The 22,324-nt window shown below is 55.0% G+C and overlaps 1 protein-coding gene across 2 annotated transcripts; it reads left to right on the forward strand.

Moving 5' to 3' along the window:
- Nucleotides 1-148: 148 nt before the first annotated feature.
- On the forward strand, nt 149-20,808 carry SOCS7 (suppressor of cytokine signaling 7). Of its 2 annotated transcripts, XM_031507054.3 has the most exons (10): nt 149-972; nt 4,037-4,101; nt 6,475-6,579; nt 8,074-8,169; nt 10,156-10,268; nt 11,412-11,580; nt 13,549-13,677; nt 14,759-14,894; nt 16,980-17,122; nt 18,233-20,808. In XM_031507054.3, exons 1-9 carry the CDS (start codon nt 164-166, stop codon nt 17,098-17,100), a joined length of 1,743 nt encoding a protein of 580 aa, XP_031362914.2. In that variant the 5' UTR covers nt 149-163; the 3' UTR covers nt 17,101-17,122; nt 18,233-20,808. The 2 variants fall into 2 exon arrangements, with proteins under 2 accessions (XP_031362914.2, XP_085417901.1); XM_085561775.1 differs by lacking the exon at nt 149-972 and having other exon boundaries at nt 2,887-4,101.
- Nucleotides 20,809-22,324: the final 1,516 nt, after the last annotated feature.

The raw sequence follows: 22,324 nt of genomic DNA on the forward strand, positions 1-22,324 counted from the left end.
CACCGGGGGGGCGCGGCCAGCGGCGGAAGCGCGGGGGCGGGGCGGCGGCGGCGGCGGCCAGGCGGGGTGGGGGGGGGGACGCCGCGGCCGTGCGAGGGCGGCGGCGGCGGCCGCCGGTGCCGGTGCGGTCCCGGTGCCCGCGGGCCATGCGGCGGCCGTAGCCATGCAGCGCGACGGGGATGCTGCGGCGGCCGCCGCGGCCTCGTACCGGGTGCTCAGCCGGCTGCTGGGCTATGGCACCGGGCCGGAGGCGGGCGCGGCGGGCGGTGCCGGTGCCGGTACCGGTGCCGGCGCGGCGGGCGGCGGGCGGCTGCCGCCGGGGGCCGGGCCGGCGCTGCGCAGCCCGCGGCCGCAGCTGATGGTTTTCCGCAACGCGGCGGCCGAGAGCCGGCCCGGCGAGGACTGCGGCCCGGCGGCGGCGGCGGCGGCGGGCGGGGGCGTCCCGGGGGGCGGCGGGGCCGAGCTGTGCCCGCGGCACCGCTGCGCGCTGGAGCCCAAAGCGGCGGCGGGCTGGGGAGCGGCGGCGCGGAGCGGGCTGGAGCTGCAGCTGGCGGCGCTGGGGCTGCGCCCGCCGGGGCTGGCGGCGAAGGCGGCGGCGGGAGCGGCGGGCGCCCCGTGCCCGTGCCTCGGGCCGCCCGCCGGCGAGGAAACCAGCGATGCGCTGCTGGTGCTCGAGGCGCTGGAGCCCGACGAGGGCGGCAGCGGCTCCGAGGACGAGCCGGGGTCGCCGGGGCGCGGGGCCGCCCGCGCCGCCGGCAGGACGGCGGGGACCGGCCCCGCGCCGCCGCCCGCGGGCACCGGCACCGGCCCCGGCGGCAGGAAGGGCTCGCTCCGCATCCGCCTCAGCCGCCTCTTCCGCACCAAGAGCTGCAGCGGCGGCTCGGCCACCGGGGACGCCGCCAGCGCCGCCGCCTCGGCCGGGAGCCTCACGGATGTGTGCGGGGCCCGCGGCCGGGAGCAGGAGCCGGGCAGGTACGGGGGTACCGGGGGTGGCACGGGGAGGATGCGGCCGGGGCTGTCCCGGGGGTGTCCCGGGGGCGGTGTCCCCGTGGCCAGGGAGGTCCCGGGGGCCGTGTCCCCGTGGTCGGAGATGTCCCTGGGGCCGGGGGTGTCCCGGGGGGCTCCCCGTGCCCGGAGATGTCCCGGGGTCCGTGTCCCCGGGGTGTCCCGGGGGTGTCCCCGTGGCCGTGGATGTCCCCGTGGCCGTGGGTGTCCCCGTGGCCGGGGATGTCCCGGGGTCCGTGTCCCGGGGCCCGGGGGTGTTCCGGGGGTGTCCCCGTGACCGTGGATGTCCCCGTGGCCGTGGGTGTCCTGGGTCCCGCGGGTGTCCCGGGGGTGTCCCCGTGACCGTGGGTGTCCTGGGTCCCGGGGGTGTCCCCGTGGCCGTGGGTGTCCCCGTGGCCGGGGATGTCCCGGGGTCCGTGTCCCGGGTCCCGGGGGTGTCCCGGGGGTGTCCCGGGTCCCGCGGGTGTCCCGGGGGCCGTGCCGTGATGCTGTCCCGGAGGTGCTGCGATGCTCCGGGGCCGTTCCTCCTGGCGGGGCCCGGTTGGCATCCGGCTCCCGGCGGGGCCCGGGAGGAGCCGTGGAGCCGATTCAGGCCTTCATCCCCGCTGGGGATGGTGGAAACACCTCTGGGAGAGGCGCTCGGAGCATCCGCCTGGGGAAGAGGAGGCTCGGGGGGATCTTCTTGCTCCACAAATTCCCACCAGGAAGGTGCAGCAGCTCGGGCTCTCCAGGGAACGAGAATTGGGGCGACTCCAGCTGTGCCCGAGGGAGGTTTGGGATGGATTTTGGGGAAGATCTGGCGAGGCACTGGTGGAATCTCCGTGCCCCGGAGTTGCTCAGCGGAGGTGGCACCGTGGGGACGCGGGCTGGTGGCCGCGGGTGGGTTCCGTGGGAGGTTGGACTCGCTGCTCTCCGGGGGCTCCTCCGGATTCTGGGATTCCGTGAGGGGCCGGGGGGCTCGGGCGCTGTCCCCGCTGGTGGCTCGGTTGTCCCCACGGCTGTCCCCACTCTGCGGCACCTCAGGGGGATTCAGCTCTGCTGCTCCGGGGGCTCCGCTTGCCCTCCCTCCATGCCGGAGGAATCATTGCTGGGGGACACAAATCCTGGGAATTTTTGGTGTGGGACCCATTCTGTCCCACAAATCCTGGGATTTTTGGTGCGGGACCCATTCTGTCCCACAAATCCCGGGATTTTTGGTGTGGGACCCATTCTGTCCCACAAATCCTGGGATTTTTGGTGCGGGACCCATTCTGTCCCACAAATCCCGGGATTTTTGGTGTGGGACCCATTCTGTCCCACAAATCCTGGGATTTTTGGTGTGGGACCCATTCTGTCCCACAAATCCCGGGATTTTTGGTGTGGGACCTGACCCTGTCCCACAAATCCCGGGATTTTTGGTGTGGGACCTGGTCCTGCCCCACAGATCCTGGGATTTCTTGGTGTGGAATCCCATCGTGTCCAACAAATCCTGGGATTTGTTGGTGTGGGAGCCCATCGTGTCCGACAAATCCTGGAATTTTTGGTGTGGGAGCCCATCCTGCCTCACAAATCCCGGGATTTTTGGTGTGGGACCTGGTCCTGCCCCACAGATCCTGGGATTTCTTGGTGTGGGAGCCCATCGTGTCCCACAAATCTTGGGATTTTTGGTGTGGGATCCCATCCTGCCTCACAAATCCTGGGATAAGAAATCCTGGGATTTTTGGTGTGGGACCTGATCCTGTCCCACAAATCCCGGGATTTTTGGTGTGGGACCTGGTCCTGCCCCACAGATCCTGGGATTTCTTGGTGTGGAATCCCATCGTGTCCAACAAATCCTGGGATTTGTTGGTGTGGGAGCCCATCGTGTCCGACAAATCCCGGGATTTTTGGTGTGGGACCTGATCCTGTCCCACAAATCCTGGGATTTTTGGTGTGGGACCCATTCTGTCCCACAAATCCCGGGATTTTTCATCACTCGGATGGTCACCTTGGTGGTCATGATGATGGTGATGACGATGGTGGTGATGATGATGATGGCGATGATGATGATGATGATGGTGATGATGACGATGATGATGACAATGATGATGGTGATGATGATGATGGTGATGTTGGTGATGATGATGATGATGATGATGGTGATGATGAAGAACCAGGACCTTCCCTTGGTCCTGCTGGGAGCTGGAAGCTGTTTCCTCCTGACCTGTGGCCCCCGTGGGTGTGGGATGGATCTGGTGGGAATTTTGGTGCTCCTGGGAATTCTGCTGTTCCTGGGAATTGTGCTGTTCCCGGGAATTCTGCCATTCCTGGGAATTTTGCCATTCTTGGGAATTTTGGTGCTCCTGGGAATTTTGCTGTTTCCAGGAATTCTGCTGTTTCCAGGAATTCTGCTGTTCTGGGAATTGTGCCGTTCCCGGGAATTGTGCCGTTCCCGGGAATTTTGCTGTTCTGGGAATTTTGCCATTCCCGGGAATTTTGCCATTCCTGGGAATTCTGCTGTCCCTGGGAATTTTGCCATTCCTGGGAATTTTGCCATTCCTGGGAATTCTGCTGTTCCCGGGAATTCTGCCATTCCTGGGAATTTTGCCATTCTTGGGAATTTTGGTGCTCCTGGGAATTTTGCTGTTTCCAGGAATTCTGCTGTTTCCAGGAATTCTGCTGTTCTGGGAATTGTGCCGTTCCCGGGAATTGTGCCGTTCCCGGGAATTTTGCTGTTCTGGGAATTTTGCCATTCCCGGGAATTTTGCCATTCCTGGGAATTCTGCTGTCCCTGGGAATTTTGCCATTCCTGGGAATTTTGCCATTCCTGGGAATTCTGCCGTTCCCGGGAATTCTGCCATTCTCAGGAATTTTTCCGTTCCCGGGAATTCCGCCGCTCCCGGGAATTCCGCCGCTCCCGGGAATTCCGCCGCTCCCGGGAATTCTGCCGTTCCCGGGAATTCCGCCGCTCCCGGGAATTCCGCCGTTCCCGGGAATTCCGCCGTTCCTGGGAATTCCGCCGCTCCCGGGAATTCCGCCGTTCCCGACGCCGTTTCCCGGTTTTTCCCCGCAGGAAGCCCCGACTGACGAGAACCCAAAGTGCCTTTTCCCCGGTCGTGTTCAGCCCCCTCTTCACAGGTGAGGATTTGGGGGCAATTTCTGCGACTTTGGGGTTTTCTCTTTGTTTTGCTGTGGGAGTTTCGCTTCGCGCGGTCCCAGCCCGGGATCTCTGAGGTGTCCCTGGGTCCTGCGGGCCTCGACCCAAAAAGGAGAACCCAGAGAGAGGATCTGAGCCCAGGAACGGGGCCTAAAATCCAGAACGGGGTTTAAACCACAGGAACAGGGTTTAAACTCCAAGAACAGGGTCTAAACCAGCAGGAAATGGTTTAAATCCAAGGACAGGGTCTGAGACCCCCAAGGAAGGGTTTAAACCCAAGGACAGAGCCTAAGACTCCCAGGAAGGAGTTTAAGCTCAAGGACAGGCTCTGAGACCTCCCAGGAAAGGGTTTAAACCCAAGGAGAGGTTCTAAGACCCCCAGGAATGAGTTTAAGCCCAAGGATAGAGTCTAAGACCCCCAGAAAAGGGTTTAAACCCAAGGACTGGTCTAAGACCCCCAGGAAAGGGTTTAAATCCAAAGAGAGAGTCTGAGACCCCCAGGAAATGGTTTAAGCTCAAGGACTGGTCTAAGACCCCCAGAAAAGGGTTTAAACAGGGCCTAAGATGGTTTAGGCCCAAAGACAGGGTCTGAGACCCCCAAGAAAGGGTTTAAACCCAAGGACAGGTTCTAAGACCCCCAGGAAGGGGTTTAAACAGGGCCTAAGATGGTTTAGGCCCAAAGACAGGGTCTGAGACCCCCAGGAAAGGGTTTAAACCCAAGGACAGGTTCTAAGACCCCCAGGAAGGGGTTTAAGCCCAAAGACAGGGTCTAAGACCCCCACGGAAGGGTTTAGGCCCTAGGACCAGGCCTAAGACCCCCAAGAAGGAGTTTAAACCCAAGGATAGGGCCTAAGATCCCCATGAAAGGGTTTAAAACCAAGGACAGAGTCTGAGACCCCCAAAAAAGGGTTTAAACCCAAGGACAGGTTCTAAGACCCCCACGGAAGGGGTTTAAGCCCAAAGACCTGGTCTAAGACCCCCAAAAAAGGATTTAAACCCAAGGACAGAGTCTGAAACCCCCAGGAAAGAGTTTAAGCCCTAGGACCTGGTCTAAGACCCCCAGGAAATGGTTTAAATCCAAAGACAGGGTCTGAGACCCCCAAGGAAGGGTTTAAGCCCAAGGACAGGTTCTAAGACCCCCAGGAAAGGGTTTAAATCCAGAGTCTGACCCCCAAGGAAGGGTTTAAATCCAGAGTTTACCCCCAGGAAATGGTTTAAATCCAGAGTCTGACCCCCAGGAAAGGGTTTAAATCCAGAGTTTACCCCCAAGGAAGGGTTTAAATCCAGAGTTTACCCCCAGGAAAGGGTTTAAATCCAGAGTCTGACCCCCAGGAAATGGTTTAAATCCAGAGTTTACCCCCAGGAAAGGGTTTAAATCCAGAGTTTACCCCCAGGAAAGGGTTTAAATCCAGAGTTTGACCCCCTGGAAAGGGTTTAAATCCAGAGTTTACCCCCAGGAAAGGGTTTAAATCCAGAGTTTACCCCCAGGAAATGGTTTAAATCCAGAGTTTACCCCAAGGAAGGGTTTAAATCCAGAGTTTACCCCCAGGAAAGGGTTTAAATCCAGAGTCTGACCCCCTGGAAAGGGTTTAAATCCAGAGTTTGACCCCCAGGAAATGGTTTAAATCCAGAGTCTGACCCCCAGGAAAGGGTTTAAATCCAGAGTCTGACCCCCAGGAAAGGGTTTAAATCCAGAGTTTACCCCCAAGGAAGGGTTTAAATCCAGAGTTTACCCCCAGGAAAGGGTTTAAATCCAGAGTCTGACCCCCTGGAAAGGGTTTAAATCCAGTCTAAGACCCCAAGGAAGGGTTTAAATCCAGAGTCTGACCCCCAGGAAAGGGTTTAAATCCAGAGTTTACCCCCAGGAAAGGGTTTAAATCCAAAGTCTGACCCCCAGGAAAGGGTTTAAATCCAGTCTAAGACCCCCAAGGAAGGGTTTAAGCCCAAGGAGAGGCTCTAAGATCTCCAGGGGAGGAGCTGCTTTTCCGCAGAGGAAAGCCTGGAGGTGCCAAAGCTTTGCTTTAATCTCGATTTCCTTGATTTTTTTACTTTATCTGGCTTTTTTTAAAACGACTTTTTGTAAAAATCGAAACATTTTCGAAATGCCCCCGGTGCCACACGTGGATCAGCTCTGCTCCATGTGGGAATTCCAAGCTGGGATAAAAAAATAAAAATAAAAAAACCAATCCCTTGGATCCTCCTCATCCCATCCAGCTGCTGGGCTTGGGGAGGGGAGGAAAAAATTCCCTCCAGGCCTCTCCAAGGATGCAAAAAATTAATTTTGGGAGCGGCAAACGGGGATAAAAACCTGGGAAGATGCCGGGCCCAGCTGGGTTTTCCATCTGCTTTTCCAGGCGAGACGGTGTCGCTGGTGGACGTGGACATTTCCCAGCGAGGGCTCGGCTCCCCGCAGCCGCCGACGCCGCCGCCGCCGCCCCGCCGGAGCCTCAGCCTGCTGGGTACGGCCCGGAACGGGGCTGGGAGACTGGGAACGGGGCTGGGAGACTGGGAACGGGGCTGGGAGACTGGGAATGGGAGACTGGGAATGGGGCTGGGAGACTGGGAACGGGAGACTGGGAATGGGAGACTGGGAATGGGGCTGGGAGACTGGGAATGGGGCTGGGAGACTGGGAACGGGAGATTGGGAATGGGAGACTGGGAATGGGGCTGGGAGACTGGGAATGGGGCTGGGAGACTGGGAATGGGAGACTGGGAATGGGGCTGGGAGACTGGGAATGGGGCTGGGAGACTGGGAATGGGAGACTGGGAATGGGGATGGGAACGGGGCTGGGAGACTGGGAATGGGGCTGGGAGACTGGGAACGGGGCTGGGAGACTGGGAATGGGGCTGGGAGACTGGGAATGGGGCTTGGGAATGGAACTTGGGGACTGGGAATGGTCCTTGGGAACTGGGAATGGGGCTGGGAGACTGGGAATGGGGCTGGGAGACTGGGAATGGAGTTTGGGAATGGAACTTGGGAACTGGGAATGGTGCTTGGGAACTGGGAATGGGGCTTGGGAACTGGGAATGGGGCTTGGGGACTGGGAATGGAACTTGAGAACTGGGAATGGAATTTGAGAACTGGGAATGGAACTTGAGAACTGGGAATGGTCCTTGGGAACTGGAAATGGTCCTTGGGAACTGGGAATGGAACTTGGGAACTGGGAATGGAACTTGAGAACTGGGAATGGAACTTGGGAACTGGGAATGGAACTTGGGAACCTGGGAATGGTCCTTGGAGCCTTGGGAATTGCCAGTGGAAACCTGGGAATGATCCCTGGAGCCCTGGGAATTCCAGTGCTGGAAAAGGAATCCCTGTCCTCCAGCAGTGCCCAAACCAGAGAGGAGCTGTCACTGGGAATCCCCAGATCCCGTTTTCCGGCGGTTTCCCGGTGTCTGTTGGGAATTCCCAGATCCCTTTCCCGGCAGTTTCCCGGTCTCTGTTGGAATTCCCAGATCCCTTTTCCGGCGGTTTCCCGGCTCCGGGGCTGTGCTGGGAGTTCCCAAATCCCGTTTTCCAGCGGTTTCCCAGTCTCTGTTGGAATTCCCAGACCCATTTTCCGGCGGTTTCCCGGCTCCGGGGCTGGGCTGGGAATTCCCAGATCCCGTTTTCCGGCGGTTTCCCGGTCTCTGTTGGAATTCCCAGATCCCTTTTCCGGCGGTTTCCCAGCTCCGGGGCTGGGCTGGGAATTCCCAGATCCCTTTTCCGGCGGTTTCCCGGTCTCTGTTGGAATTCCCGGATCCCGTTTTCCGGCGGTTTCCCGGTCTCTGTTGGAATTCCCGGATCCCGTTTTCCGGCGGTTTCCCAGCTCCGGGGCTGTGCTGGGAATTCCCGGATCCCGTTTTCCGGCGGTTTCCCGGTCTCTGTTGGAATTCCCGGATCCCGTTTTCCGGCGGTTTCCCGGCTCCGGGGCTGTCGGTTCCCGCTCTCCTGAGCCGTTTCTCTGTCCCAGATGATTTTGGCGGATCGCTGCTGCCTCCGGTGCTCCTGGGGCCCGCCGGCTCCTCGCTGCAAAGCTTCCGGCCGCCGCCGCCGCCGCACGCCGCAGGTCAGCCCCGGAGCCGGGAATTCCGCCCTTCCCGCCGGGAATTCCGCCTCTTCCCTCCGGGAATTCTGCTTTTTTTTTTCCTTGGTATTCCACTTTTCTCTCCTGGAATTCCATCATTCCCCTCCTGGAATTCCGCCCTTCCCTCCTGGAATTCCGCCCTTCCCTCCTGGAATTCTGCCTTTTCCCTCCAGGAATTCCGCCTTTTCCCATCCTGGAATTCTGCCTTTTCCCTCCAGGAATTCTGCTTTTTTTTCCCTTGGTATTCCGTCCTTCCCTCCTGGAATTCCGCCTTTTCCCTCCTGGAATTCCGCCCTTCCCTCCTGGAATTCTGCCTTTTCCTTCCTGGAATTCCGCCTTTTCCCTCCTGGAATTCCACCTTTTCCCTCCTGGAATTCCATCATTCCCCTCCTGGAATTCCGCCCTTTCCCTCCTGGAATTCCCACTTTTTCCCTCCTACAATCTCCAGGTGTCTCTGGGTGACAGTGACAGTGACCCTGGCTGTCTCGGTGTGACAACAGTGGTGACAATGACAATGACCTGTCTGTGTCTGGGTGACAGTGACAGTGACCCTGGGCTGTCTCTGGGTCACAATGACAACGACCCGGCTGTCTGTGTGTGACAGTGACAATGACAACGACCCGGCTGTCTGTGTGTGACAGTGACAATGACAACGATCCGGCTGTCTGTGTGTGACAGTGACAATGACAACGACCCGGCTGTCTGTGTGTAATGGTGACAATGACAATGACCCGGCTGTCTGTGTGTAATGGTGACAATGACAACGACCCGGCTGTCTCTGTGTGACAGTGACAATGACAACGACCCGGCTGTCTGTGTGTGACAGTGACAATGACAATGACCCGGCTGTCTGTGTGTGACAGTGACAATGACAACGATCCGGCTGTCTGTGTGTGACAGTGACAATGACAATGACCCGGCTGTCTGTGTGTAATGGTGACAATGACAACGACCCGGCTGTCTGTGTGTGACAGTGACAATAACAACGATCCGGCTGTCTGTGTGTAATGGTGACAATGACAACGACCCGGCTGTCTGTGTGTGACAGTGACAATAACAACGATCCGGCTGTCTCTGTGTAATGGTGACAATGACAACGACCCGGCTGTCTGTGTGTGACAGTGACAATGACAACGATCCGGCTGTCTCTGTGTAATGGTGACAATGACCCTGAATGATGGGGACAATGACCTGTCTTTCTCTGTGTGACAATGACAATGACAGTGACAGTGACAGTGACCATGATCCCGCTGTCTCCGTGTGACGGTGACGGTGATAGGGACCTCGCTGTCTCCATCTGATGGTGATGGTGACAATGATCCTGCTGTCTCCGTGTGACGGTGACAGTGACACTGACCATGGCCGCTCTGTGTGATGGTGACGGTGTTGGTGACGCTGACCATGGCCGCTCCGGGTGACAGTGACGGTGACACTGACCGTGGCCTGCTCCGTGTTACAGTGACAATGACGGTGACCATGGCTGCTCGGTGTAACGGTGATGGTGACCGTGGCCGCTCCGTGTGACGGTGACACTGACTGTGGCCGCTCCGTGTGACAGTGACAGTGACGGTGACCATGGCTGCTCGGTGTGACGGTGACACTGACCGTGGCCGCTCCGTGTGACGGTGACACTGACTGTGGCCGCTCCGTGTGATGGTGACAGTGACACTGACACTGACTGTGGCCGCTCCGGATTATGGTGACGGTGACACTGACCATGGCTGCTCCGTGTGATGGTGACGGTGGTGGTGACGCTGACCATGGCTGCTCCGGGTGACGGTGATGGTGACACTGACACTGACCGTGGCCGCTCCGGGTGATGGTGACACTGACACTGACTGTGGCTGCTCCGGGTGACGGTGACGGTGACGGTGACCGTGGCCGCTCCGGGTGATGGTGACGGTGACACTGACCGTGGCCGCTCCGGGTGACGGTGACGGTGACGGTGACGTCTCGGTGTCCCTGCAGACGCCCCTGCCCGGCCGGCGCCGCTGCGGCCGCCCGAGGCCCCGGGGCAGCCGAGTGTCCCGGCCCGGCCCGACCCCGGCAGCTTCGCCGCCAGCCTCCGGGAGCTGGAGAAGGTGCGGGAACGCCGGGAATGGGATTGGGAATGGGAATGGGGATTGGGAATGGGATTGGGAATGGGAATTGGGAATGGGAATGGGGATTGGGAATGGGTTGGGAATGGGGATTGGGAATGGGATTGGGAATGAGAATGGCATTGGGAATGGGATTGGGAATGGGATTGGGAATGGGATTGGGAATGGGATTGGGAATGGGATTGGGAATGGGAGCCTCGGGAATGGGATTGGGAATGGGATTGGGAATGGGATTGGGAATGGGAATGGGGATTGGGAATGGGATTGGGAATGGAATTGGGAATGGGAATTGGGAATGGGAATGGGAATGGGATTGGGAATGGGATTGGGAATGGGATTGGGAATGGGGATTGGGAATGGGGAATGGGAATGGGAATGGGATTGGGAATGGGATTGGGAATGGGATTGGGAATGGGAATTGGGAATGGGAATGGGGATTGGGAATGGGTTGGGAATGGGATTGGGAATGGGGATTGGGAATGGGGAATGGGAATGGGAATGGGATTGGGAATGGAGCCTCGGGAATGGGATTGGGAATGGGATTGGGAATGGGAGCCTCGGGAATGGGGATTGGGAATGTGAGCCTCAGGGACTGGGATTTGGGATTCCAACCCCTCAGTGATTAGGATTTGGAAAATCGACCCTTTAGGGATTGGGATTTGGGAATCTGAGCCCTCAGGGACTGGGATTTTCCCTTGGGAATTGTGGGGAGCGCCCTGCTGGACTTTTCCCTTGGGAATCACCCTGCTGGGATTTTTCCCTCGGGAATCACCCTGCTGGGATTTTTTTCCCTTGGGAATCACCCTGCTGGGAGTTTTTTCCCTCGGGAATCGCCCTGCTGGGAGTTTTTTCCCTCGGGAATCGCCCTGCTGGGAGTTTTTTCCCTTTGGAATCGCCCTGCTGGGGGAGTTTTCCTTTGGGAATCGCCCTGCTGGGATTTTCCCTTGGGAATCGCCCTGCTGGGCTTTTCCCTTGGGAATCGCCCTGCTGGGATTTTTTTCCCTCGGGAATCGCCCTGCTGGGAGTTTTTTCCCTCGGGAATCGCCCTGCTGGGATTTTTTTCCCTCGGGAATCGCCCTGCTGGGATTTTTTTCCCTCGGGAATCCTGACTCTGCCCGTTCCCAGTGCGGGTGGTACTGGGGCCCCATGAACTGGGAGGACGCCGAGATGAAGCTGAAGGGAAAAGCCGACGGATCCTTCCTGGTGCGGGACAGCTCCGACCCCCGCTACATCCTGAGCCTGAGCTTCCGCTCGCAGGGCGTCACGCACCACACCCGCATGGAGCACTACCGGGGTGAGACATTCCCGGGATCCCAAAATATTTGGGATGCCATTCCCAGCTCCATTAGATACACACCCGCATGGAGCACTACCGGGGTGAGACATTCCCAGAATTTGGGATTCCTTGGGATGCCATTCCCAGCTCCTGTAAATACACACCTGCATGGAGCACTACCGGGGTGAGACATTCCCAGAATTTGGGATTTTTTGGGATGCCATTCCCAGCTCCATTACATACACACCCGCATGGAGCACTACCGGGGTGAGACATTCCCGGGATCCGGGATTCCTTGGGATGCCATTCCCAGGCATGGAGCACTACCAGGGTGAGACATTCCCAGAATTTGGGATTCCTTGGGATGCCATTCCCAGCTCCATTAGATACACACCCGCATGGAGCACTACCGGGGTGAGACATTCCCGGGATCCGGGATTCCTTGGGATGCCATTCCCAGCTCCTGTAAATACACACCCGCATGGAGCACTACCGGGGTGAGACATTCCCGGGATCCCAAAATATTTGGGATGCCATTCCCAGCTCCGTTAGATACACACCCGCATGGAGCACTACCGGGGTGAGACATTCCCAGAATTTGGGATTTTTTGGGATGCCATTCCCAGCTCCATTACATACACACCCGCATGGAGCACTACCGAGGTGAGACTTATTCAATTGACTAAATAGAAAAATATTTAATTTACTAAATACAAGAATATTCAATTCACTAAATAGAAAAATATTTAATTTACTAAATATAAGAATATTAAATTCACTAAATAGAAAAATACTTAATTTACTAAATACAAGAATATTTAATGTCTTCAATAGACGAATATTTAATTTATTAAATAGGTGACTGTTGGTAAGTTGGGCTGTTCCCAAATCCGTAAAAAAGCCCATTCCAGGGGATTTTGGGAATGCCAGGTTTGTCACTGATTCCCATGTTGCTTCCGTGATGGTGCTGGGGAAGCTGCTTTCCCAAAAATTCCTTGGAAAAATGGGAATAATTCCCTTGTGCCTTCCCAAAAATCCCCCGGGATAACGGGAATGATTTCCCTGTGCTTTCCCAAAAATTCCTTGGAATAAAGAGAATTATTCACCTATCCTTTATCAAGAATGCCCCGGGATAACGGGAATGATTTCCCTGTGCTTTCCCAAAAATCCCCCGGGATAACGGGAATGATTTCCCTGTGCTTTCCCAAAAATTCCTTGGAATAAAGACAATTATTCCCCTGTCCTTTACCAAAAATCCCCATGGATAACAGGAATAATTCCTCTGTGCTTTCCCAAAAATCCCCAGGAATAACAGGAATAATTCCCCTATGATTTCCCAAAATCCCCTGGGATAACGGGAATGATTCCCCTGTGCCTTCCCAAAAATCCCCCGGGATAACGGGAATAATTCCCCTGTGCCTTCCCAAAAATCCCCTGGATAACAGGAGTGATTCCCCTGTGCTTTCCCAAAAATCCCCATGGATAATGGGAATAATTCCCCTATGATTTCCCAAAATCCCCTGGGATAACGGGAATGATTCCCCTGTGCCTTCCCAAAAATCCCCCGGGATAACGGGAATAATTCCCCTGTGCCTTCCCAAAAATCCCCTGGATAACAGGAGTGATTCCCCTGTGCTTTCCCAAAAATCCCCATGGATAATGGGAATAATTCCCCTATGATTTCCCAAAATCCCCTGGGATAACGGGAATGATTCCCCTGTGCCTTCCCAAAAATCCCCCGGGATAACGGGAATAATTCCCCTGTGCCTTCCCAAAAATCCCCTGGATAACAGGAGTGATTCCCCTGTGCTTTCCCAAAAATCCCCATGGATAATGGGAATAATTCCCCTATGATTTCCCAAAATCCCCTGGGATAACGGGAATGATTCCCCTGTGCCTTCCCAAAAATCCCCCGGGATAACGGGAATAATTCCCCTGTGCTTTCCCAAAAATCCCCGGGATAACGGGAATTCTTTCTCTCCGAAGGGACCTTCAGCCTGTGGTGCCACCCCAAGTTCGAGGACCGCTGCCAGTCCGTGGTGGAGTTCATCAGGAGGGCCACGATGCACTCCAAGAACGGGAAATTCCTCTACTTCCTGCGCTCCCGCGTGCCAGGTGAGCCCGGGAATGCCAGGGAGCTGGGAATGGGAATGCCAAGGAGCTGGGAATGGGATTGTCCAGGTGAGCCCGGGAATGCCAGGGAGCTGGGAATGGGAATGCCAGGGAGCTGGGAATGGGAATGCCAAGGAGCTGGGAATGGGAATGCCAAGGAGCTGGGAATGGGAATGCCAGGGAGCTGGGAATGGGATTGTCCAGGTGAGCCCGGGAATGCCAGGGAGCTGGGAATGGGATTGCCAGGGATCCAGGGAATGGGATTGCCAGGGAGCTGGGAATGGGATTGTCCAGGTGAATCTGGGAATGGGATTGTCCAGGGAGCTGGGAATGGGATTGTCCAGGGAACTGGGAATGGGATTGTCCAGGGATCCTGGGAATGGGATTGTCCAGGTGAATCTGGGAATGGGATTGTCCAGGGAGCTGGGAATGGGATTGTCCAGGGAACTGGGAATGGGATTGTCCAGGGATCCTGGGAATGGGATTGTCCAGGGAGCTGGGAATGGGATTGTCCAGGTGAATCTGGGAATGGGATTGTCCAGGAATCCAGGGAATGGGATTGTCCAGGAATCCAGGGAATGGGATTGTCCAGGGAGCTGGGAATGGGATTGCCAGGGAACTGGGAATGGGATTGCCAGGGAGCTGGGAATGGGATTGTCCAGGGATCCAGGGAATGGGATTGTCCAGGGAGCTGGGAATGGGATTGTCCAGGTGAATCTGGGAATGGGATTGTCCAGGGATCCAGGGAATGGGATTGTCCAGGGAGCTGGGAATGGGATTGTCCAGGTGAATCTGGGAATGGGATTGTCCAGGTGAATCTGGGAATGGGATTGTCCAGGGATCCTGGGAATGGGATTGTCCAGGGAGCTGGGAATGGGAATGCCAGGGAGCTGGGAATGGGATTGTCCAGGGATCCTGGGAATGGGATTGTCCAGGGATCCAGGGAATGGGATTGTCCAGGGATCCAGACGAGCCTGGGAATGGGATTATCCAGGGAACTGGGAACGGGATTTTCCAGGTGAGCCCGGGAATCTACTCCTGCCTAACCCTGGTGCCCAAAATCTCCTTTTTTTGCCCCGGAAAGGTCTCCCTCCGACGCCCGTCCAGCTCCTGTATCCCGTCTCCAGGTTCAGCAACGTCAAATCCCTGCAGCACCTTTGCCGCTTCCGCATCCGGCAGCTGGTCCGGATCGACCACATTCCCGAGCTCCCGCTGCCCAAGTGAGTCCCGGAATCCCCCGGGATCAAATCCTGGGATTCCCTGCCCCGGGATCAAATCCTGGAATTCCCTCCCCTGCATCAAAACATGGAATTCCCCCTGCATCAAATCCTGGGATCCCCCCTGCATCAAAACCTGGAATTCCCTCCCCTGGATCAAAATCTGGGATCCCCCCTGGATCAAATCCTGGGATTCCCTGCCCCGGGATCAAATCCTGGGATTCCCTGCCCCGGGATCAAATCCTGGGATTCCCTGCCCTGGGATCAAATCCTGGAATTCCCTCCTCTGCATCAAAACCTGGGATCCCCCCTGCATCAAAACCTGGAATTCCCTGCCCCGGGATCTAAAACCTGGAATTCCCTCCCCTGGATCAAAACCTGGAATTCCCTGCCCCGGGATCTAAAACCTGGAATTCCCTCCCCTGGATCAAATCCTGGAATTCCCTCCTCTGCATCAAAATCTGGGATCCCCCTGCATCAAAACCTGGAATTCCTTCCCCTGGATCAAAATCTAGAATTCCCTCCCCTGGATCAAAACCTGGAATTCCCTCCCCTGGATCAAAATCTAGAATTCCCTCCCCTGGATCAAAACCTGGAATTCCCTCCCCTGGATCAAAATCTGGGATCCCCCCTGGATCAAAACCTGGAATTCCCTGCCCCAGGATCTAAAACCTGGAATTCCCTCCCCCCGCATCAAAACCTGGAATTCTCTCCCCCCGGATCAAATCCTGGGATCCCCCCTGCATCAAAACCTGGAATTCCCTCCCCGGGATCTAAAACCTGGAATTCCCTGCCCCAGGATCTAAAACCTGGAATTCCCTCCCCTGCATCAAAACCTGGAATTCCTTCCCCTGGATCAAAACCTGGAATTCCCTCCCCCTGCATCAAAACCTGGAATTCCCTCCCAGGCTCCCTGACCACAGATCCGGGTGGGAATCCTTGGCTTTTCCAGCTTTGGGATCGCTTTGGGATCGATGTCCTGTGGGGTTTAGGGATGCCGTGGGAATTCTGAGCGCCTTGGGAATGAGGAATTCCCTGCTGTGCCAGAGGTTTGGGAAGCGGTGATTTTCCAGGGAAGAGCCTCTGGATGTGTTTTAGGGATTTCAGTGGGGCTGTGTCTCAGGAATCCGGCTGTTCCCAATGTTTTTCCAGGGAAGAAGCTCTGGTTGTGTTTTGGGAATTTTGGAGGGGTTGTGTCTCAAGGATCCAGCTCTTCCCCATGTTTCTCCGGGATGTATTTTGGGAATTTTGGAGGGGCTGTGTCTCAGGAATCCGGTTGTTCCCCATGTTTCTTTGGGATGTATTTTGGGAATTTTGGAGGAGTTGTGTCTCGGGGCTCTGGCTGTTCCCAGTGGTTCTTTGGGATGTATTTTGGGAATTTTGGAGGGGCTGTGTCTCAGGAATCCGGTTGTTCCCCATGTTTCTTTGGGATGTATTTTGGGAATTTTGGAGGGGCTGTGGCTCAGGAATCCGGCTATTCCTGATGTTTCTCTGGGATGTATTTTGGGAATTTTGGAGGGGCTGTGTCTCAAGGATCCAGCTCTTCCCCATGTTTCTCCAGGATGTATTTTGGGAGTTTTGGAGGGGCTGTGGCTCAGGGATCCAGCTATTCCTGATGTTTCTCTGGGATGTATTTTAGGAATTTCAGTGGGGCTGTGTCTCAGGAATCCGGCTATTCCTGATGTTTCTCCGGGATGTATTTTGGGAATTTTGGAGGGGCTGTGTCTCAAGGATCCAGCTCTTCCCCATGTTTCTCTGGGATGTATTTTGGGAATTTTGGAGGGGCTGTGTCTCAAGGATCCAGCTCTTCCCCATGTTTCTCTGGGATGTATTTTGGGAATTTTGGAGGGGCTGTGTCTCAAGGATCCAGCTCTTCCCCATGTTTCTCCAGGATGTATTTTGGGAGTTTTGGAGGGGCTGTGGCTCAGGGATCCAGCTATTCCTGATGTTTCTCTGGGATGTATTTTAGGAATTTCAGTGGGGCTGTGTCTCAGGAATCCAGCTATTCCTGATGTTTCTCCGGGATGTGTTTTGGGAATTTTGGAGGGGCTGTGGCTCAGGGATCCGGCTCTTCCCGCTGTTTTCCAGGCCCCTGATCTCCTACATCCGCAAGTTCTACTACTACGACCCGCAGGAGGAGCAGTACCTGGCCCTCAGGGAGGCCCAGCTCCTCTCCCGACAGAGGCAGGAGCCGGAATCCTCCACGTAGCGGAGCCGGAGCGGCACCCACGGTGCGGGAACGGCTGGGAATGGGTGGGAATGGGGTGGGAATGGGGTGGGATGGGTGGGAATGGGATGGGAATGGGGTGGGATGATTGGGAATGGGGTGGGAATGGGGTGGGAATGGGGTGGGATGGTTGGGATGATTGGGAATGGGGTGGGAATGATGTGGGAATGGGCTGGGATTGTTGGGAATGGGCTGGGATGGTTGGGAATGGGGTGGGATGGGTGGGAATGGGGTGGGATTGTTGGGAATGGGGTGGGAATGGGTGGGAATGGGGTGGGAATGGGGTGGGAATGGGGTGGGATGGTTGGGAATGGGTGGGAATGGGTGGGAATGGGGTGGGATTGTTGGGAATAGGCTGGGAATGGTTGGAAATGGGCTGGGAATGGTCCAGGAATGGGCTGGGAAAGGCTGGGAATGGGGTGGGAATGGCTGGGAATGGGCTGGGAATGGGGTGGGAATGGGCTGGGAATGGGCTGGGATAGGTCAGGAATGGTTCAGGGATGGTCTGGGATTGGTTGGGAATGGTCAGGAATGATCTGGGAATTGTCTGGAATGGTTCAGAGGTGGTCTGGGAATGGCCAAGAATGGTGTAGGAATGGTCTGGGATGGTTGGGAATGGTCCAGGAATGGGCTGGGATGGTTGGGAATGGGTTGGGATGGTTGGGATGATTGGGAATGGGCTGGGAAGGATGTGGGAATGGGCTGGGATTGTTGGGAATGGGCTGGGAATGGGCTGGGAATGGTTGGAAATGGGCTGGGAATGGTTGGGAATGGGCTGGGATTGTTTGGAATAGGCTGGGAATGGTTGGGAATAGGCTGGGAATGGTTGGGAATGGGCTGGGAAAGGCTGGGAATGGGCTGGGATTGTTGGGAATAGGCTGGGAATGGGGTGGGAATGATGTGGGAATGGGCTGGGATTGTTGGGAACGGGCTGGGAATGGTTGGGAACGGGCTGGGAATGGTTGGGAACGGGCTGGGAATGGGTTGGGAATGGGCTGGAAATGGGCTGGGAATGGTGTGGGAATGGGCTGGGATTGTTGGGAATAGGCTGGGAATGGTGTGGGAATGGGCTCGATCCCATCTGATCCCAATTCCCGATGTTTTTTCCCGGCAGGAATTTGGTTGTCGCCCTCGTGCCGTGGTGGGAAGCCGAGCTCCTGCTGCTGCTGCTGCTGCTCTTTTCCCTGGAGGAGAGGGCCCAGCATTCCCAGGAATCCCAGGAATCCCAGCATTCCCGGGAAAGCCAGCAGAGCAGGATTCCTCCTGGGAAAAGGAATCCCGGCCCCGCGGGATCCCCGCGGGACGAAGAATGTCACGGCACTATTCCCAACTTTTCCTGGAAGTTTTCGGTTTGGATGTCTCTGGATTTTTTTTATTTTTTGTATTTTTTTATTTTTTAATTTGATTTTTCAGCATGAGGAAAAAAAAAAAAAACAAACAAAAAAACCCTGGATTTTCTGATCCCACCTTGGGGAATTTTCTGGGAAGATCCCTCTGTTCCAAGGTTTTGATCCTCGCTGGAGAGCTGCAAACGGAGCCAGGGGGGTTGGAATAACCCCTGGGAATAACCCCGGGAAGAAATAAAATATGGAATTCTCAGCAGCTCCACAGCTTCCCAAGATTTTGGGAAAAAACCAGATCCAAACCCTTCCAGGATTGGCAGGAACATCCTGGGAAAAGCTTGAAGAAGAAGAGGAAGGAGGAGCGTGGGATGTGATGGATCCAAAGGGAAAATTCCTGGAAGATTCCCCTGGGAGGTGGAAAAGCTGCTGGAATTTCCGGAGCTCTCCAGGGATCCCAAAATTTGGGATGGGCTTTTCCCAGCCTGGTGGATTCCAGAGGCTGGGAATGAAGATTTCCTCTGCTGGAGCAGCTCCCTCGTGTCCCTGGGATATTTTGGGAACAGCAAATCCAGGAGAATTGTGGATTTTTCCCGATTTTTTGGGCACAAATTCCCTCCTTCACCCCTTTGGGATTCCCGAGCTCCATGCCCTGAGCAGGAATTCCAGCTGGGAATTCTGGAGGAATTCTTCTTTCCCTGCTGTGTTTTCAAGGAGCAGCTCTGAATCCAAGGAATTTTCCTGCTGGATCTGAGGATTCCCTGCGAGCTGCCAGGACCTGTGAGGGAAGTGGGGGGGGGATGATGCCAAATCCTGGAATTTTTGTGGATTTTCATGGAAAAAAAAAAAAATTCCAAGCTGCTTTTGCCACGGAAGGTGCTACAAATCCTGCAAATCCTGCCTGCTCCAGCTGGGATTTGGAGAGGGAAAAAAAAAACCAAAAAACAAACAAAGAAAAAAGCCAAAATCCTTAAAAAAAAATTCCAGGTTTTTGGATGAAACCGAGCTTGAAAAATCCGTGGAAATGCCTCGTGGGATTTTGTGAGGGAAAAAGCTTCCTAAAAACCAGCCTGGTCCAGTTTTTCTTCCCAAAAAAACCAAAATGAGACTCTGGGAAAAAAAAAAAAAAAAGGAAAATGGATCAGGGATGGATAATGGGATGCAGGGAATTTGGGAATTTGGGAAGGAATCCAGGGGAAATCCTGGTTTTTTTGCCATGGGGTGGTGGTGGCAGCATTCCCACTTTTCTTTGGGAATGGGGGGTGCTGGGGTTTTTTTTGGGGGGGTTTTTTTGCCACCCTTGGGTGCTCCCAATTCCCCAAAAACTCATCCTGGGGTGTTCCAGTGTCCCGAAATCCACCTTGGGGTGCTCCCAATTCCCAAAATCCCATCCTGGGGTTCCCCAAGTGCTCCCAGTGTCCCAAAATCCCACCCTAGGGTGCTCCCAGTGCCACCCTGGGGTGCTCCCAGTGCCCCAAAATCCATCTTGGATCATTCCCAGTGTTCCCAGTGCCACCCCAGGGTGCTCCCAGTCCCTAAAAATCCATCCTTGGGGTGCTCCCAGTGTCACCCTAGGGTGCTCCCAGTGCCCCCAAATCCATCTTGGGTCATTCCCAGTGCTCCCAGTGCCACCCCAGGGTGCTCCCAGTCCCTAAAAATCCATCCTTGGGGTGCTCCCAGTGCTCCCAGTGTCACCCTAGGGTGCTCCCAGTCCCTAAAAATCCATCCTTGGGGTGCTCCCAGTGCTCCCAGTGTCACCCTAGGGTGCTCCCAGACCCTAAAAATCCATCCTTGGGGTTTTTCCAGTCCCTAAAAATCCACCCCAGGGTGCTCCCAGTCCCTAAAAATCCATCCTTGGGGTGCTCCCAGTGTTCCCAGTGGCACCCTAGGGTGCTCCCAGTCCCTAAAAATCCACCTTGGGGTGCTCCCAGTGCTCCAAAATCCCACCCTGGGGTGCTCCCAGTCCCTAAAAATCCACCTTGGGGTGCTCCCAGTGCCACCCCGGGGTGCTCCCAGTGCCCCAAAATCCATCTTGGGTCATTCCCAGTGCTCCCAGTGGCACCCTAGGGTGCTCCCAGTCCCTAAAAATCCACCTTGGGGTGCTCCCAGTGCCACCCCGGGGTGCTCCCAGTGCTCCCAGTCCAGGGCTTCCCCCCAGTCCCCAGGAATTTCAGGGGATCCAGCCTCAGCTTTGGAGGAGGAAGGAGCAAATTCCAGCAGCTCCCAGGGCAGGAGATTCCCAGGATTTTGGGAATCACCCTTTGGAATTAACGAAAAAACAACAAAAAAAAATTGCAGCTTTTGCTTCATTTTATTTTGATTTTTTTATTTTTATCCCCCCCTTTTTTTTTTAATTTTTAATTTTAATTTTAATTTTAATTTTTTTTTTTGGTGTGTGTGTGCTTAATTTATTCAAATAGTGGCTGTATAATTTATTTTCGTAAATATATGAGAAAAGTTACTAAATGGTTAAAAAAAAAATAATAATAAAAAAAAAACCAAACGGACTTTGCAGGCCAATCTTTCAGATTTAATGAAAAAAAAAATTAATTAATAATAATAATAATAATATTAATAATAATGGGTTTTGATATGAACCACAAATGCACTTTTGGGTGTGTTTGGTTATTTTTTGGGGTGGGGAGCTGTGGGGTTGGTGTGTAAATATTGTATTTATAGGCATGTTTGGCCTCTTGTGGGGGATTTTAGGAACTGCTGGCGTGGAATTCCTGAATTTTGGGGGTTTTGGGGGTTTTTTTGGGGTGTTTTTTTTTGCCCTACGGGGTCAGCCAGGAAGAGCTGACTTGGTGTTTGTAAAACTCATTTTTATCGTCGATTTTTGGGGGTTTTTTTTTAGGTCGTTTGGGATTTTTTTTTTGATTTTTTGCCGTGGGAAGGGAAGGGGGAAAGGGTTTGAAATAAAAATCTTGGAAATTGTTGGAGTTTTTTGTGGTGGATTCCAAGTGCTTGGCCCCCTCCAGGTCCTTTTTGTCCCTTTTTTTTTGGGGGGGCGTCCTGGTACCCCAAAATCCAAAATATTTGGGGTTCTGCTCTGGGTGGCCCAAAATTCCATCGGGGAGTTCTCAGTGCCCCCCCCCAAAATTGAGGGAGAACCCAAAAATCCCAAAAATTGAGAGAGAACCCAAAATTCCCAAAAATTGACAGAGAACCCAAAAATCCATCGGGGAATTCTCAGTGCCCCCCAAAAATTGAGAGAGAACCCAAAAATCCCAAAAATTGAGGGAGAACCCAAAAATCCCAAAAATTGACAGAGAACCCAAAAATCCATCGGGGAATTCTCAGTGCCCCCCAAAAATTGAGAGAGAACCCAAAAATCCCAAAAATTGACAGAGAACCCAAAAATCCATCGGGGAATTCTCAGTGCCCCCCAAAATTTGAGGGAGAACCCAAAAATCCCTCGGGGAGTTCTCAGTGCCCCCCAAAAATTCAGGGAGAACCCAAAAATCCCAAAAATTGAGGGAGAACCCAAAATTCCATCGGGGAGTTCTCAGTGGCCCCCCCAAAATTTATGGGGAGTTCTGGGTGCCCCCTCAGGGTGCCCCAAAATCCATCAGGGATCATCCGGCGCCCCCCAAATTATTTGGGGTGCAGCTGTGAGCGCCCCAAAAATCCATCAGGGGAATGGGGCAGACCTGGGGTCCCTGGGGTGGGGAGCAAGGGAAATTTGGGATCCCTGGGATGGGGAAAAGGCGGATTTGGGGTCCCTGGGGCTGATTTGGGGTCCCCAGAGGTGGATTTGGGGGGTCCCTGAGGTGGATTTGGGGTCCCAGATGTGGATTTGGGGTCCCAGAGGTGGATTTGGGGGTCCCAAGGATGGGGCAGATTTGGGAATGGGGAATGGGGCA

Source organism: Lonchura striata, chromosome 27 (assembly GCF_050655825.1).
Source record: "Lonchura striata isolate lonStrDom1 chromosome 27, ASM5065582v1, whole genome shotgun sequence".
NCBI classification, from domain to species: Eukaryota; Metazoa; Chordata; class Aves; order Passeriformes; family Estrildidae; genus Lonchura; species Lonchura striata.